This window comes from Sugiyamaella lignohabitans, chromosome A (assembly GCF_001640025.1).
Source record: "Sugiyamaella lignohabitans strain CBS 10342 chromosome A, complete sequence".
NCBI classification, from domain to species: domain Eukaryota; kingdom Fungi; phylum Ascomycota; class Dipodascomycetes; order Dipodascales; family Trichomonascaceae; genus Sugiyamaella; species Sugiyamaella lignohabitans.
The window spans coordinates 3,838,696-3,857,038 of record NC_031672.1 but is presented as its reverse complement, the minus strand read 5'-3'; the positions used below and the strand labels follow the sequence as shown (position 1 = coordinate 3,857,038).

Below are 18,343 nucleotides of genomic sequence, written 5' to 3'. Positions count from 1 at the left end.
TTTTAGGCTTCGTAGACGAAATAAATTGTAGTGAGTCTGGAGAAGAAGGTGGATCCACATTATTAACTCTAGAAAATGCACGTTGAGTATTTGTTACCATTGTGGCTACAGGGGTCGAAGCTCTTAAGGCTGGTACTTCACTAGTGGTAGTCTTCGGCTTAGCAATACCGTTCTCCAGTTGGCCATTAGATGGGGCTGTTTTATTCTTTAAAGGTGGTCTACCCCTCTTTCTCGGAATCGCTGGTACTGATACATCAGCTGATGATTGTTCTGCACCTTGATTATACCGAGATGAAGTTGTCTGGATCGGTTCGTTGAAGGGATCGGAAGGTATCACTGTTAAAGGCAAGATTCCTACCCGATCATGCTGCTTTTTAGGCCTTCCCCTTCCTCTCCCATTGGACAATGGAGATAAGGGTCCAGGAGCAAGATTGTACTTTCCAGTAAAAGGAGATATACCCGTATCAAAATCTGGAATAAGCTCTTGAAGGATCTTTTTGTCCTTTGCCTTGCGAATATGAAGCGGTGTGGCTACCTTTCGAATTAATTTGGACTTGCCCATCCCAATATTCGTGCGGTTTGACATGTCTTCAGAGCTTTGGCCAGACAAACTGGGTTCTTCTGAGCTGCTAGAATGACTTGGAGTTGGTAGTAAGAACTTTGACATGTTTTTCGAAACAGTAGACTTGATATGATGAGACGCCGAACTAATTTTATTTGTCTTGGCCTGTCTCTTGGCATTACCATGAGGACCACTCTCATCTGCATGGATTTCTTGTTCTTTCCTATCATCGTCATCCACTTCTGAGTCCAAAATCTTTCTCTTCCTTGTTGTCAAGTTTTCCTCCGAACTTCGAACTTGTTCCGTCGTGTTAATAGCAGTCGGCAATTCTCCATCAGTTTCTGGTAATGGATGTTTTCGTGGACGTCCCCTCCGCCGAGGGACCTTGACGGTCACTTCAGTATCGTTGCCATTAACAGACCCCTTATTGACTCTAATATCATCAATAATTGCAGGATCCTTGGATTCATATGGTACCATATCTCCACCATGTAATCGTGGCTCGACATCTATGTCATTGACGTGGCCATCGTCACGACCATTAACTTTCCTGGCCTCAGGTTGAAGTTTTGTGACACGGGATTTTCCAGTGAGGCGAGTTAAACTGCCTCTACTGGCAGAACTATTCTGGACTACTTTAAATACCTTGCCAGACCCTTGTCCCGAACCAGGTTTACTATTGCCAAATATCTGTTTCGAGTTGCCAGATTTCCGTAAACCTCTATATATACCCAATAGCTTGTCGCGTACATTACCCTCATTAGCAAACAGATCCTCATCAATCTCGTGATCACCATGATCATTTGCAATATTAGCAGCATTTCTATTGGCAGCTGCTTTGACTGCTGAAACATCAGAAATGTCGCGAACGTCTGCCCATACTTGCGACCTTTTTCTCAATTCGAGATCCGTATCTTTGCTCAATAGCAGGCTCGGATCTACGAATGGCATCAGTCCAACCCCGTCTTGAGACAATGAATTCAATTACAAAACACTTGGAACGAGATATTAGGAAAAAGGTATTTCGAAAATATATCTGTTACATCGGCATGAAAACATAATATAATTTATCACGTGACGTTGATTGCAGGTCTTTCTGGGGTAAGCCATATCTGATTTAATTATCTGCCAGAAGATGGAAGACAATTATAATAATAATAATAATAATAATAAAATCGACTAGAAATAATAATACAAGAGCAAAATATAATATACGTCAAAACAAAAACAATAGCAATATAATAAAAGGAAAAATAAATAAACAATAAAACGAGAAACCGTCAGGAGCCAGGTCGTCAACTCATGTCAAGCAGCCAGGTCTGGAAATTTTCTCTAGCCTCTGGTTCCTTAAGAGTTCTGTGATGGTTATTGTGAGATCTGTTTCTCTGTTCTTCTTCCAATTGCCTCTCGTGCTCGTGATACCGTTCCCAATATCCTTTTCCAAACCCGTCTCCACCGGAGAAAATATCTTCCACGGCGGCACGTGGACCCAAATACCATGGTCGAGGGTCCCACTCCACCTGGAATGTACTATGCAATCGCCATACTAGACCTTCATTCGCAGACTCTTTCTTTCGCTTTTCGTCCATAAAGCCAGCCAGGTCACTGCGGATCTGTGGAGCCGTGAACTTTGGCACCTCATAGTCGGTGGGTCCCTTGACCTGCTTAAGAGATACAGCTACCTATCACAAGTTAGACTCGATCTCAATTATCTTGGAATCGGTTTTACCCCCATTGAATCGCTTGAGTCAATGGAAATTACTGAGACTGCTTTCATCATAACTGTACTGTCTGTTCACTCTCTGACCGTACCATCTTCAGAACAGCAAAGCAGAGAATTCTGGGTTCAAGTCCTAATCTTAGGAAAACCCTACACCTTTAAATACTTACTGTTAGCACACAGTTGACCTTACTGTCCTTGAGAAGATACGTATATGGCTTGTGGTCACGTCGCACGTACTCTGCCATGTTAAGCTCCACTTTACCAATGGAGATACGACTGCTAGAGTCCTGTTCCCAAACAACGTCAAAAATTATATGTGATGGTCTTAGCATATTGTGTCTGTCGGTTCCAATTCGGATTGACGATTCGGCATCGTAATTCCAGACCACTTTGTGGTCTACAATGTTGACTCGGCTTGTACGGCCCCGTGAATCGGGCTTAGGTGAGTCCTTGAGATACCACTTCACAAACACATTACCAATAGTATGAGGAAGATTTGTAAGCTCTTTAATTGTCACCGACACTGCAAATTTGCATCGCGGAATACTCATAGTGCTTGAGAATTCTACTCTCGGTCCGAGAGAGATAGCGACCAGTCTATCTAACTGTCTTTCTCCTTAGCCACTAATCAAAATGTTCCAAAAGGGTTTTGGCCAGCTGGTTTTAACAAGAAAGACAGAAAAATCTATTCTGTCAAGCTAAATTCAAATGTTGAATTCACCAAGAGTTCTTACAATTCTTCTCGTCCTTTGTCAACTACAAAGGTTAATTATTTCCAATGGATGCGAGATGGGTTTATCACTCCGGCCTCTCGACCCAACGAAGTATGTTCCGCATCTTATCTTTGCATCTAACGTGATGAGGTGTATTAGGGTAATTTTAGCACGATAGTGAGATCTCGGCATTTCGGTAGACCGACCAACAGATCTGACAAGAGTTGTAATTCGTTTTTAACATCAGGAAATTTTGGCGATTTGGTAGAATTCGGAATTCGTCCTCGGGAAGGAGATACCAGCTGACTATAAAACTCGGAATGCCAAAGTTAATGATTTTTAAACTGTATAAAAACCGTACTGGTTGGTGAAGAACCTAACCCTCGAAAGCTAGAGTCGTTCGTAATCACAATTCATTGGTCACTTCTATAAACTATAATTACCTCAGTTTCCTGTGAAACCTCAGAAGCTCGAATATTTGTTGGTACCATACATCCAGTAAAATCAATTTATATCCTCGCAGCAGCTACTAGTCACAACGTCTAATCGCCATGATCGACATGGTTTTATCTTATCTAATCATTTTTGGTTGAGATTGACTAGTTTGTCTAATAGTACAATAGTCCCAAGATAGACGCAAGTAAGCCGTAGACTTTTAATACTAGCCAACCCTGATATACAATTAAAGATGAATTATATAAAACTAGCAAATATTTGTAAATTGCATGTTTTGTTACAAACTCAAGAAAACAAGATCCTTTGCATAGCCTGGTAATATATAACAGTTCCCATCCTGCGAAGCGAGCTTTGACCGGGGACGGCTGAACTGTTATCAAAGCGGGGTGGGCGTCAAGCGATAGCGTGTTAGACATAATTAACGTTCCTGTCAAACATTTACTCTATCAGATTAGACGCGCTAATTTTGTGATCTCGAACGAGAAAAACAGCGCTAGGGCAATTTTTACAACTTTCCCATACACTGTGGACTTGAATAAAACAGTATATGGAAGGTTGATATACTGGCAAAGAGTCCTGTTATTTTTCAATTAGTTGAAGGTTCTGATCACCACTGGCTCTTGATCTTTTGGTTTCACCGATTGCATGGTTTTGGAGAAGTGAAAAGTGCCCTATAGAGTGAGTGATCATGAGTAGCGGCACTGGTGATGAGGTGGAACAGCCTAAAAAGTCAGGTGTAGTTGAAGGTAGCGAGCAACATGCTTTCAAGGAAGAAGAACCAAGTAAAGAACGGAATGTCAAGCTGCTAGGTAATGGTGGATCGGAGCCCGAAACTGGTTCCAACGGTCCTTCCAGTAATAGTGCTAATGTTCCTGTCAAAGTCGATTCTAATTCCGGAGTAACCGCTGATGTTATGGATACTGATCTTAATGACGTGACTTCTGGTCCATCTGAACCAGCGAATGGAGATCCATTACTTCATGCCCAAGAACATGCTCACGAGCATGAACACGAACAGGAAGCTGCTCATGTTTTAGATTCATTGGTTTCCTTGTCACATAACACGGTGGAGACTGATATAGATGAAGTGTCTGCTGCCACTGCTGCTGCCGCTTCTGCTGCTGCTGCCAATGCCGCTGCTGCCACTGTTACCGCTGCCAATGCTGCTGCCAGCGCTGCTGCTACTGCTGCCACTACTGCCAGTGCTGCTGCTGCCATTGCTTCTGTTGCTGCGACTACTGCTGCTGCTGAAGCTGATGCTGAAGCTCGTGAAAAAACTACATCGATATCCGTGAACTCAAATGGCCTTTCAAAACTTGATGGCGATGGTAATATAAATCCAGCCATTAGTACGGATGGCTCTGTCTCGTCCCTAATTGGAGCTGCTACAGCATTAAAGGGTGAAGGAGATATGGTAGATGTAACGACACCTAGTATGACGCCAGGGAGTGCAACAATAGCACCTCATTCTTTGTCGCTTACTCCCACTTTAGATCATGCGTCTGCTCCTGCGTCCGATGCAATGGATATATCTGGTGATGACGAACTGAGTCATAGAGTTAATGGAGAAGCAACATCCCAATCGCATTCACTACTACCGTTTGAGGATACCACATCATTCAACCAAAGCACGGGACAAAAACGCAAACGTGACGAAGGTGAACAACGTGTAGAGCCAAAAGGTGCAGGTGATATCAGCGATTTGAAGATCAATCGAACAGAACAACCACTGTCTTATGATTCGATCTCTCTGTCTTCTTCAGCCTCTCCTTCAGTAGCTCACAGCACAGGTGGTCTAATTAATAACGTCGCTACCACTGCTATTGTATCTGCAGTTGCACCTCAACTCACACATGTGCCTCTCAAGACTGGTCTATGTTATGATGTCAGGATGAGATATCACTCACGAATTGTCACCTCTCCATATGATTATGTTGATCCACATCCTGAAGACCCAAGGCGTATATATAGAATCTACAAGGCCATTGCCGAAGCAGGGCTTATCACCGATCCAAACCTGGAAGGTGTCGATGACTTAGGGCCCTTGGTTCAGAAGATTCCTGTGCGTGAGGCCAGTGCCGAAGAGATTTTACTTGTCCATAGTCAGGAACATCTTGACTTTGTTGAGTCTACTGCGACAATGCCTAGAGAGCGGTTAATTGAAGAAACCGAAAAGGGAGACTCAATCTATCTTAATAACGACTCTCATATGGCAGCTAGGCTCTCTTGTGGTGGTTCTATTGAAGCTTGTAGAGCTGTTGTCGAGCGCAAAGTGAAGAATTCAATCGCAATTGTAAGACCCCCGGGTCATCATGCTGAGCCCAAAACACCTGGTGGGTTTTGTTTATTTTCCAATGTCGCTGTGGCAGCCAAGGCCATGCTTCGTGATTATCCCGAGTCAGTTAGACGGGTAATGATCATTGACTGGGATGTCCACCACGGCAATGGTACTCAACATGCGTTTTTGGATGATGATAGAGTGCTATACATTTCACTACATCGTTATGAAGGGGGCAGATTTTATCCTGGAACTGATTTTGGTGCCCATACCGTGGTAGGTGAAGGTCCCGGCAAGGGCTATTCTGTTAATATTCCCTGGTCTCATCCAGGAATGGGTGATGGTGATTATATATATGCATTCCATAAGGTCATTATGCCTCTGGCGCTGGAGTTCGATCCTGATTTAGTTATCGTGTCGTCTGGTTTTGACGCTGCTGAGGGTGACTTAATCGGTGGTTGTTTAGTATCACCTAATGGATATGGATATATGACTCATTTACTGAAATCTCTTGCAAATGGAAATCTAGTCGTGGTCCTGGAAGGAGGTTACAGTCTTTCGGCTATTGCTACATCTGCTTTAGCTGTCGTCAAGGTACTATTGGGAGACCCTAATGGCGTGCCCAAAACCAAACGGCCTAGTTCATCGGCAATTCGCGTCATCGACGACGTGATCAAAGTTCAATCGCAATTTTGGAAGAGTCTGAAGCCGGAGATTAATGTTGTAAACCTTGGCGAGGCGGATCGACATGTACGATTAACAGATGCCATTCGTGGTTCACTAGCTCAGAAATTGGCTACTAAGCATGACTTATCCTTGCTACCCATTCTTAATGACAACCTTCCTATGGTTCAAGATAGCCAGCTTCTGGCGTCTCCTAAAATCCACTCAAAAGAAAAAATTATTATTATTGTTCACGATGCGCCCGAAGTGTGGGCAGATCGTGACCCAGTTACTGGTGCCATTGACCCAAACAAATCGATTGTAGTCGATGCTACCGAGACATTTATTAATTGGGGTGTTGAAAATAACTATGGTATTTTGGATATCAACGTACCTGGTGATAGCGATATTATGGATGACGGGTATACGATAGTTGCAAACTCGCAGGAGACTTTGATTTATGTGTGGGACAATTATATTGAGTATTTTGATGCCAAACATATTGTATTCGTCGGTACCGGTGATGCCTATGCGGGAATTGTTCATTTGGCGGGCCACCGTGAGATCCGGGAGCGTACAGATGCTATCGTATGTTTTATTGGCGACATTTCTCTGAAGCCAATAACTCCGGTTTTGGATGAGTATGTTACAGACTGGTTCTTCCGATCGTCCCTAATATTCACGTCTAAAGAACATCCATCTTGGGACGTACGCATTAATCCAAAGAAACCGCGGAAGAAGTTCGGCCGTGTCATCCAGTCCGACTCTCTTAGCGTCTATGATATCGTTGATGAGCGTTTCGAAGAGGCTACTGAGTTCATCGAAGAGTTGGTAGACGGCGAGGAGGAAGAATAGGCTCATGTATTTAGTGTTATGTATAATATCATAAAAGTTTTGTTCTCTGACTACATTGTATCGATGTGACTGAAGCTCTGCCCCAGTATCACTCATTATTCCTCTCTAAATTTGGCGATAATTGAAATTACGAAATAGGAGTGAAATTATTATAAACATAATTTATTATAAATATATTACCATGCAGTGTGATCAAATTTAGCCAATTCGGCAATGCCATTTTGAACATCCTTTTGCGACTTCTTACGCATATAAAATATAGGACAATCTTTACTGGAACAGAGAACATCCTGATGCAAACTTCCTTGACATCTTTGACATTGGGTCCAAAGACGGGCAAATTTCTCCTCTAAAGCATTCACTTTAGCAAGTGTATCCATATATAGTTCTTCTGCTCTATCCGTACAGTCTTGACAAACAGCTCCCTTGGCGTAAGCACCACGTAGAGGTCGTTTACAACTCTTACAAAGCTCCGTCTTAACTGCAAACTTCATCAAGCCACCAGTGGAAGGAGTAGCCACCGAAATCGTACGAGTATGCTCACCAGTCAATAACTGCTGCGCCTTATCTTTTCCTAGAATAGGTTCAAAAATACGAATAAGAGGGTTAGCAAGTTGGTTCTCCAGGTAGTATTTTGTATCAATAGGAATGTTGTTATCAAGAACATAGATTGGATCCTCTGATTTCTCGTAGTTCTTGCCTCCCACAGTACCTTTGATAATAACATAAGCCACACGATCTCCTAATGTTGGAGCGGAACCAGCATCACGCTTCCGCATTCTTTCAGCTAATTCAACATGAGCCTGCTTACCAGCATAATCGTTTCTGGATAGAGCTTTCGTGATTACCAGTTGAGACAAATCAACCTGGTTACGGAGCAGATTAGATATCATTTGTTTCACATAGTTTTGTGCTCCATCCGTATCACGATCAATGAGAATCTTACGCAATACAGTATCGATAACATTTTGCACAAGCCGACAGTTGTCACGACGAACCGTCTCGATACCCTTAGTATCCATTTTATCGAATTTTTCAGGACGAGTCCAGTAAAGACCAGCATAACGCTTCTTATTGATTAACAAATAAGGGAAATAGACCTTCTCGAATTCCAGTTTGATGGGTTTTAGGAACTTGGAGGAGACATGATTAGCAGCTTCGAGTCCTAGGTCCATGCACTCTTTAAGATCCTGAGGCCCAAATTTTACCATTACTGAATCTGTATCTCCGTATACAACCTGGGCATTGTATTTGTAGCCATTGGCAATTGAATAAGTCTTTTCGACCTCAGTTTTAGTCTGTTCAATCATCTGTCTACCAAATGCCGTAACTGACGATGAGATTGCCAGGCACGGAAGTTTACCAATGGTAGCACCCGTAAATCCATATACCGAGTTTGCTGAAATCTTCAATGCCAGTTGACGACCATCTAACACTGCTCTCTTAAATGGATCAGTTTCTCGCTTCAAGTCATTTTTGGCTTGTTTACGAGCAGAGAGTAACTCTTCAAGAATAATGGGGAGCAATCCTTTTCTTTTACTGGCTTTAACAAACATATCATTGTTAGGAGTCAGGGTGTAGTCTACATCTTTTACCAAATTCAACCTATCCACGGTCTGCTTATCCAGTAGTGTTGTGTAACAGAGGTTATGAGCCATCATAATACTGGGATACAAACTGGAGAAATCTAGGGTTGAAATTGGTACATCATAGTAACCTCTAATAGGCTCAATAACAGTGGCACCTTCATATTGTTCATCAGATGAACCTTCTTGTCGCAAGTTTGGAATTACCAGGCCAGTTTCAAGAGCTTTTCTGAACAATTGCGAGATAACCTTGATTTGCTGACCACGAGTTAAGAGAAACGAGAAAGGAACACCTGTTACTCTTGCCATTTCTGTATAATTAACTAGAGTCATTAACTTATCCATCAATCTCAACGGTAGATAAGAATCTTTCAGACAGTATACAGCAAGTCTTCTTCTGGATTCTGCTGTACCATTTTGTAATTCTGTAATAATAGAATGATGTACGTCTTCCTTTTGCTCGTCCAGGAAATTTGCACTAACCGAGTTCAGGGTGTAACTACGCAGCTTGTATTCTCTCTGGATGTATTGTAGCATATCAATCTGGAGTCTTCCATCGATGTTGATCACCTTAGACTCTCTAGTACCATATGCCTTGGATGAGAAAGTCGAGTCCTTGGCAGTCTGTCTGACATTGCTCAGTCTACCGAAATAAGGAAAGTCATCTACTCCTAAGGCTTCTGCACGGTCTAATAGATAAGGTAAATCGAAATTAGTTGTGTTGTAACCAATAATAACATCAGGGTCACTTTCAACGATAAAATCCCTCCACTTTATAAGCATCTCTCTTTCATTAGTATTCTCAAAAATCTCAGTTCCAACAATCTGGGCACATGTATCGATGGTAAACACATTACGGATAAACGGACGTTTCTCACCTTGTCGCTGGACTACGTTCGCAATTTGAATGATTGGGTCAATTTTGGCTTCGGGGAATATACCTTTTCGACCGGCACATTCTATATCGAAACTAAGGATTCTCAATGGGGCCACTTTGAGCCATTCTCCTTCTGAGGGGTGAGAAATCAAGTCCTTGTAATTGATTGAAACTTCAATCTGACAGTGAGAGATTATCTTGCGATCCTCTACAATATACTTTCCTGCGGGTAGTGTCATCCAAGACATACCGGTGATGTGACAATCTATCATAGCCCTGAGAACGTATGCAACATTATCAAACGTCATAACAGGTCCATTGAACCCTGAAAGTCTGCCTTCGCCACGTTCAAAGATGCCTCTGAGCTTGTTGATGCCTCTTGGGTCGTTGGCGACAATCTTCAAAAATGGAGACTGGGCATTGCCATTAAAGCCCCATAAACTCTCTTTCATGGAGACCTCGATATGATGAAGGATTCCTGGAGCAATAGTCTAAATGTGTTAGTGATGATTCCTGGTTATACTCTTGATTTTAATAAGAATTACTTACTGTGATCTGTTTTTCAAGACTAGGAATATCTGTCTTCTGAAATCCTACTGGAGCAGGAACATAAAAGTAGTGTAAAAATCCAACAATATTACACAGAACAGAGTTGCCTACTTCTGTTACTCCAAAAAGTCTTACAACTGATTCATTATTCAGCATTGCTTCTTCCGCGTCTATTTGTTGAAATCCTTGTTGCGTTAGTATCGTGGCTCTACTCAAAAAGCTGACCCAGGGCACTCGGTTCCCCAGTCGTTATTTTGCCAAAGCTCCTGCAAGCAAATCCTTTGTCCATCGACTCATACTTACTAATATCATCTTTGCTTGGATCAATCTGCTTCAGTTCGGGTCGAGCCCATTTCTGATCTGAATCACCTTCTCTGGCATCTCGAATCTCCTGAGACAGCCGCGATAAATCGTCTTCAAATTGACTGCTCTTCAGTCTTTTGGTGTCGACTACCGTCGACACGTCTAGCTTTCTCTTTTCAATAGCAATTGGTGCCATTTTGAATTTGTTTGTAATATGAGAAAGGTAGAGATCAAGAATACGCGTCGACTGTATTTAATCAACCCATGCATATATATATTTACTACGCGTGTGGTGCATCTGCAGTTGCTTATAAATGAGGCTTATGCGGCGACCACGATTAAATATTAATTTGTGTACGTAATTTGATTGAGGTAAGAGAGTTTTGATCAGTCAGCTGGTCATGTGGACATTATATATACCATATGAGAACTCATCTGGTTCATTTTCATAGTTGGGGTGCTGTCATCCCTGATCGCTATATTCTTTATATACCTGCTATATAATACAAACCCAAGGTTAATAAATTTTAGCGGTACCGGTAAGATAGTGAACACAAATAAACAAGTAGATACCCAAGTAGAGAATAGCAACATGTTATTACCACATTATTATGGGTGGATATAAGCTGTGGTGTTAAAAAATACGACAAGATAACGGATATGCAAGATTGGCAGTAGCTTATCTTATCTTATCGGATAATACCCCTCTTATCAGGACGCAGGGATCGTCAAACAGCTAATAACAACTCTAGTCTCCTCAGATTATAGGCATCGACTTAAGGTGACCCACGAATGTACGGGTAGGAACAGAAGAGCTATATCCGGATCTTCAAGAAATTGCAAATCGCAATAAATATAAGCGCTTGGCAATTCGAGTATTTCAATCTATCACTATCATATAAAATTTGCAAAGCCAGTGACTTTCCGGGGACGGATATAGAACCTATTCTAGAGCGACTACATTTATTCCTTTTGCCCCCAAACAAAACTGAGAACAACTGACAAAAACTGACAATTGATAACAACCGATAACAACTGATAACATATCCTCTAGAATCGTAGAAGCTGACTGACAGAAACTACCGTAATGCAAGTGCAGCGCATATAACTACAAGCTTCGAGATTGTTCTAAACGGTACAACTGATATGCAGCATCTGACAGCGAGACAGACGGCATCGAAGAGGAAATACGAGCAAGTGGGAGACCGTTCAAAGATAATTGCAGAATTACGTCAATTTCGGCTTAAATGCCACTTTTACAGAAAAGGGCTCTTAGACAAGACTGAGCTTTTTCATCGTTTGGCCAAACGGACGCACTTACCTTAATAGTTAGTGTAGTATCTGGTACAGCAGCACTCAGATTATATGGAGGGCATTCATAAGATACTCTTAAAGCAGACTGCTAGAATTATAGACGTTCGACGATACAGTTATTGAATTCTTTTCTATAAAAATTTATATGACTGCTAGACTCAAATTAATCGCCGATCAAGTGGCGGGGATACAGACGTTGGGTGAAAAAAGCCGTTGAAACATGCGTGGTCCATCCGCCTCCTCTTGCGTGGCACAAAATCTGTTGACCCGCTGCTGTGAGAGCTGCGTGGACGATGCGCGCGGCGGTCCTAACTTCAAGAAATCCCTGGTCCTATACCTGACAGTTAAGTTTGCAGTCAGTTGAATAGTGGTCCAGCGTAATCGAGTGATATCCTGAACACACCTGGATAAAATCATAGGCTCTATCCGTCAAAGACCAATAAAATCTGGATATTTAAATTTCGAGAATTGTTAACTGGTTAGTGGGTACATTTTTGAACAAAAAAACTCTGTTGTCGCTCCCATTACTACATACTTGTAGGCAGGTGAACCAATCTAAAACCAGTCACTTTGAAGCTGTATACTTCACAGCAGATAAAAAAAAATAGGCAGAGAAACAGGCAACGTAATAAAGAAGATCAACCATCCTACTCAAATCAAAAAGGTAAGAGGAAAAAGTCACCGGATTGAGATTGTTGATACTATTAGTCAGTTTATTAAACTTGAGTTGAAAACAAGATCACCACTGGTAACTCGTCAATAAATTCGTCTCGTTGAATTTACTTTGTACAGGCCTTGTTGTTGCATAGATACAAGATTGAGCATATCCACAAGATCAAACTAAGTTTAATCAAAGAGTTGAATATTTCATCTCCTGAGGGTGTATCAGAAAACCGTAACTACATTATACTGTTACCAGCGCATCACCTCTTGGTAACCTTCAACACAAAAACCAACACTAGTATATTAGCATCGAGCCTGACAAGTTCTATTATCACGGTCACACAACATCCATTCATATCTCTACACAATGTCATCTACTGGAGCAGAGAAATCTACTACGTCGGCGACGAACAGATCGCATAACCAGGGTCGTCAAGATCGAAGTTATACACCAGCTCAAATGGCTGCCGTCACTCGAGTACGGAAATGTAGGCATACCGATTATTATGCCATTTTAGATATAGAGTCACCATCTTCTGATAGTGAAGTACGAAAGTCATACAGAAAGCTCGCGTTGATAATGCACCCAGACAAGAATGGAGCTCCCGGAGCAGATGAAGCTTTTAAACTTGTATCCAAGGCATTCCAAGTTCTATCGGATCCTGATAAAAAGCGTATCTTTGATCAGACCGGTGCAGACCCTGATAGCCGTGGTGGAGGTGGAGGAGGAGGATTTGGTGGAGGTGCTGGTTCCCGAGCTGCTGCTAGTGGATTTGCTGGAGGGTCACCATTTGGTGCAGATATTTCACCAGATGATTTATTTAACATGTTCTTTGGTGGTGGTTTTGGTGGAGCTGGCGGTGCAGGAGGTGGATTCCAACAGTTTGGTGGATTTGGTGGCCCGGGTATAAGAGTACATACTTTCGGAGGCGGTAGTTCTCCATTTGCTGCATTCCAGCAAGGAGCTGGTACAAGGAGGCAGGCTGGTACTGGCACCACTCGTCAACAACAACAAGAACCATTCTCAATTAGACAGCTGTTTGAATTGTTACCACTAATGCTGCTATTTTTTGTGCCAGTTCTTTTCTCACTATTTGGAGACTCATCTTCATCGACCGGACTTCGAACTCCCAGGTACGAATTTAAGAGCGTTCCTCCATATACTCTAGAACGAACTACTCCATTGCATCATATTCCATACTATGTCAAGCCGGAAGACGTTACCCAATTGCCTGAACGCAAGTTGCGTCAATTGGACCGTCAGGCAGAGGTTTCATATGTTCAGGCTCTTAAGAACAGATGTTACCACGAATATGAAAATAAGCAGCAAAAAATTTCGGACGCCAAGGGCTGGTTTTTCGTCGACACTGATGCATATAACGAAGCCATTCAGATCCCATTACCCAGTTGTGACAGACTGGACACATTAGGTGTCGCTTATAATAGGTAGCTAATGAATTACTCAGCGAAACCGCTGTTGCCCACAGACATATATAAATAGCATTGATCTCACCCTAAAAATATATATCCCGATAATACTCTAATGCAATCTTTTTTCGTTCTTATTTATCTACGAGCTCCCTAGGCACCCCTTGCTTTCTGCTAATCACACGACGGATCTCACTAAGCAGGTATGATCCGATAGGTGTGGTGAGTGCTCTGTGAAGAGGTTGATCTGATCATAACACGGGCAGTGCAATTTGACAGGCCCGAAACCGTCATAGGGGATAGCCACAGGAAAAAAAGGGCCAAAAAGCCTGTTAATTTACATGAGGTTGAAGGTAGGTTGGCCGGGTCATCGAAACGCAGTCCCTGGATTCCAGATTACACCGCTGGCGCAGGGGTATTCTGTCAAACGACTGCAAGTATAAACCCCCTGAAGTGAAGATCTTCATTCCCCACGTCATCCTAGTTGAATTTGGTATTGTAACAACAGTTCGGTGCATAGAGGACCCTGTATGTATATAGTGAATTAACTAATTCGCTACCTTGAAAACCGAATCAACGGTCGAGACCATATATTTTAAGCTCGCAGAGTAAAGCCTTTAGACCATGGGTCCAGTTGTCAAAACCGCTGCTGGTTTGTTGACAATTCTGTAGGTAAGTACCCCTGCAATGTTGGTGTATGGAGGCCCACAAAACTCCAGATTGATTTAGATGATCTATGATGGACCAGATATTCAGGAGAATAGTTGATCTGATGACGTTCGGACGTCAATCGTGGTAATCTTGACACCTCTAGAATAAATATCATTAGAACTACCTGTTGATCTATTTGTTTTTATTGAATAGGCAATTTGGAAACAGCCGACTTCAGCTCATCGCCCTGATTATTGTTCACGTTGTTACACATCAGACAAGGTTTACTCTGCCATCAAGCTATACTCTCCGAGACATGCATTCATGAAACAGATATCCATCTCCTAGATTACATGCTTTGGCCAAGAACTTTCGGCAGGTCTCTGAGCTTGCTAGTAGCTCTAGATAGATGAAAAAGACCAGGCAGATAGCTATTTGACTGACTATCCAACTGGAATCCAGCCAAATGTGCCGTGAGACCGTTTGGTCCGATACTATATCGCGCGCTTTTCATTGTAATCGGAGCCGTGAGTGCGCTCATGAAATACAGACGGGAGGTTGTAACCAGCCAGTCGCCCCACATCTAACAATAGAAATTAGCGGGAGGTTGATTGATTTTCATTGATAGTCAGACTCCTCGAAAGGGGTATGCATATTAAGTCCATAATAGGAAATATTTTAACCTAAAAAGTAGCTCATTGTACATAAGGTGATAAAAATAGCATTGACCTTGCAGCTCATTGGCCTAATACAGGCATATTGGTTTACGTAGGCCCATATACGGTTAGTGCGTATAATGTTAAATCCCAAACCGTCTTGCTCGGCTCGCTACTGGGAATAGAAATACACAAAATGGTATCGGCGAGATGAGACAAAATGATCAGATCAGATCAGGTTTGACAGTGACAAGATCCGATAAGCAGTTTATGACTATCCACTACGTAGGGGTTTCTCTGTCTGATTCCTGTCATCATAAGACAGAGAAAGAGGGGGAACTTGCAGCAAGTCCATCGAGACTTTTTTTCTTGCTAGGATGAACATTATAAACCTTCTCCAAGTCGCTTATCTTTGATCTCGATTAAGCGGGGGCGTTCGGATTGATTGGCTCAAAAAAAACTTGGTCCTAATTTCACGGTCAACTGGGTCCTAATTTCAGCCTATCTACGTTTCACATATTTTCATTGCCCAGTTCTGCTGACCGCTGTTTTAGTTTCCCGTAAATATATCTCAATAAACCTAAATATATGTTTTACACCAAATAATTTTAAGCTAATCGCTAAATGGCATGTCTTAACAGACCTGGGACTTCGGTCAGTTAGCAAGACAGATCCGGTTGGAAAATCTACCACTTTTTTGGGACCACTGTGAACCCACCGTGATTATCAAACTCTTCGTGCAGTGCGAGTCTCTTTAATTTCTATTCTTGCACAAAAGTACCCTCCTTTTTTTTATTTGTATGCGAAAGACCTCCTTTAAAGCGCCACGTTCGTGTATAAACCGCCAATCTTGACTTTGTTTTTATTTCTTTCTGGGCCACGCACCTCTCTACAGCCGGCGATCGATAGCAATAGGGGAAATATCTACCGTCCATCCAAGCAAGGGGACGACGTACTTGCATATTAACGGCTGCCGCCGAGACAATAAACCAGCCGTCGCAAGTCACATATCCAGTTCGATTGATCAAAGCGTTTTATAAAAGACTATTTCCAGCTTTCTTTGTCTTGTTCAATCATTTTTCTAGTTCAATAATAATTTTTCTTTGGTTGTATGGAGTTCCAAGTTTAGACGCTATTAATCATTTTACATCCAGTTCCTAAAGCGGTAGCAGCGTCCTATTCAAATAGGAAAAAATCATTTCAATTGCATCCCTTACGGTGCCTGTCTGGGGGTTTCTTCTCAAACTTGATAGGTATTTCTGAGGTATCTCGAAATTATATGTCGACAACAGGACACAACGTGTAATATATTCATTTGTACATAGTCCTCGACCTTCAAAACAAAAAATCCTGTTTCTCATTATAGCATAGATAAAAATGTTGACCAAAAGTCTACTAGTGAGCATGTTAGCTCTAAGTTCGACCCAGGCTGCTCCGGCTGTAGATGACCTGAAAACCATTTCCTTCCCATTACACAGCAAAAGAAGCGTGGCAGGTACCTCAGCTTTAACACCAATCAAAAATACAGGGGAGCAAGTATCAACAGCTATGGTGCTTGTTAGCGAGTTTCTCAGCACACAACAAAACAAGCCCCTTGGTCAGTCACTAGCCGCCAACAGCGGAGTCCAAGGAACTCCTGAGGCCATCATCGAACAACACGGAAACGATATTTCTTATTATCTCGATCTTGAAATAGGTTCTAGTGGGCAGAATTTCAGTGTCATCATTGATACCGGTTCCTATTATACATGGGTTTATGGCACAAATTGTACAAACAGCGTGTGCACCTCTCATAACCAGTATGATATTTCAAAGTCTACTAGTGCAAGTGTACTGGGCCAAAACTTTTCAATCCAATACACCACAAGTACTGTGTCTGGCGATGTAATCAGCGACGTAGTCTCGTTTGCTGGTTTCGAAACCATTCTAGACTTTGGTGCAGCGGACCAGGCTGGTAATACGTTTGCTTCATTTCCCATTGATGGTATTATGGGTTTATCGGCAAATGACTATGCACCCACTACCTTTCCAGGTGTATTGACCACCCTCAAGAATCAGAGCCTTATTGATGAGCGGGTTTTTGCTGTCAATCTTGGCATTGCTGCTCATCCTGATGACCAAGGCAGTATTACATTCGGCGGTGTTGATACCTCCAAATACAACGGAGATATTTCGTATACTGCTGTTCAGAGTGGCCAAGTTTTATGGACTATTCCTGTCGACAGCACCTCTGTCAATGGTAATGTCATAGATTTCGGAGGAAACAGATCTGCTGTTGTGGACACTGGTACAACTCTGTTGGTTATGCCTCCTGATGATGCCCTTAAAATCCATGGTCGTATTCAGGGCTCTGAAACTGATGGCACTAACTTTGCTATTCCTTGCGACACTGACGTTACCCTAGATCTGGAATTCAACGGAGTTCAATGGCAGATCACTAAGGACAATTTCATTGGCAGTCCACTTCAAAGCAATGCAACTATGTGTGCCACTAATATCCAAGGAATTAACATTCAAGATTCCAATTGGATTCTCGGTGATGTGTTTTTGAAAACCGTTTACACTGTTTTTGATATGGATGGTCAGCGTGTTGGATTTGCCAATAAGACCATCGGTTCTACCGATGGCACCCCTAAAGATTCATTAATTCTGCCGTCGCTCTTGACTAGTTCTTCTGCTTCTTCGTCTTCTGCGACTTCCACCTCTTCTTCTAGCTCATCATCAACGGCAAGCTCAAGTCTAGCTTCCAGCACCACCACTGGACCATCAACTAGCACCAACTCCGCATCTGCATCCAAAACTTCCACAACCTCAAAAGTCTCATCTTTGCCTGCCTCCTCTATGTCTTCTAATATTTCCACCACCAGTGCCCAAGCATCTACTCCGGCAGCCACCCAATCGACTAAGGCTTCTCATTCCTCAGACACCTCTGCTGCCTCGTCTAATATTCAAAATCTTTGGTTCGCTATTGCTATCTTTTTGACAATGGCATTTTTATAGAAGCGATCTTTTAGAAAGTCATCTCGCCATTTATTTATGTTTTTTTTTTTTTTGCATTTTGTTTTT

General features: G+C 42.3%; 5 protein-coding genes across 5 annotated transcripts; 3 read left to right on the top strand and 2 right to left on the bottom strand.

The window, feature by feature from the left end:
* Positions 1-1,857: 1,857 nt before the first annotated feature.
* On the bottom strand, positions 1,858-2,151 carry AWJ20_1221 (uncharacterized protein; the record flags this gene model as incomplete). Its single annotated transcript, XM_018878081.1, has 1 exon — positions 1,858-2,151. The coding sequence occupies one exon, from the start codon at positions 2,149-2,151 to the stop codon at positions 1,858-1,860; it is 294 nt and encodes a 97-aa protein (XP_018735420.1).
* A 1,991-nt stretch (positions 2,152-4,142) lies between these two features.
* HDA1 (histone deacetylase HDA1) lies at positions 4,143-7,250 on the top strand (the record flags this gene model as incomplete). The annotated part of the gene is made up of 1 exon (XM_018878080.1): positions 4,143-7,250. One exon carries the CDS (start codon positions 4,143-4,145, stop codon positions 7,248-7,250), a length of 3,108 nt encoding a protein of 1,035 aa, XP_018735419.1.
* Positions 7,251-7,426: 176 nt separating this feature from the next.
* Positions 7,427-10,165, bottom strand: POL3 (DNA-directed DNA polymerase delta POL3; the record flags this gene model as incomplete). Its single annotated transcript, XM_018878078.1, has 1 exon — positions 7,427-10,165. The coding sequence occupies one exon, from the start codon at positions 10,163-10,165 to the stop codon at positions 7,427-7,429; it is 2,739 nt and encodes a 912-aa protein (XP_018735418.1).
* Positions 10,166-12,909: 2,744 nt separating this feature from the next.
* On the top strand, positions 12,910-13,992 carry HLJ1 (Hlj1p; the record flags this gene model as incomplete). The annotated part of the gene is made up of 1 exon (XM_018878077.1): positions 12,910-13,992. One exon carries the CDS (start codon positions 12,910-12,912, stop codon positions 13,990-13,992), a length of 1,083 nt encoding a protein of 360 aa, XP_018735417.1.
* A 2,662-nt stretch (positions 13,993-16,654) lies between these two features.
* On the top strand, positions 16,655-18,277 carry PEP4 (proteinase A; the record flags this gene model as incomplete). The annotated part of the gene is made up of 1 exon (XM_018878076.1): positions 16,655-18,277. The coding sequence occupies one exon, from the start codon at positions 16,655-16,657 to the stop codon at positions 18,275-18,277; it is 1,623 nt and encodes a 540-aa protein (XP_018735416.1).
* Between the last annotated feature and the right edge of the window lie 66 nt (positions 18,278-18,343).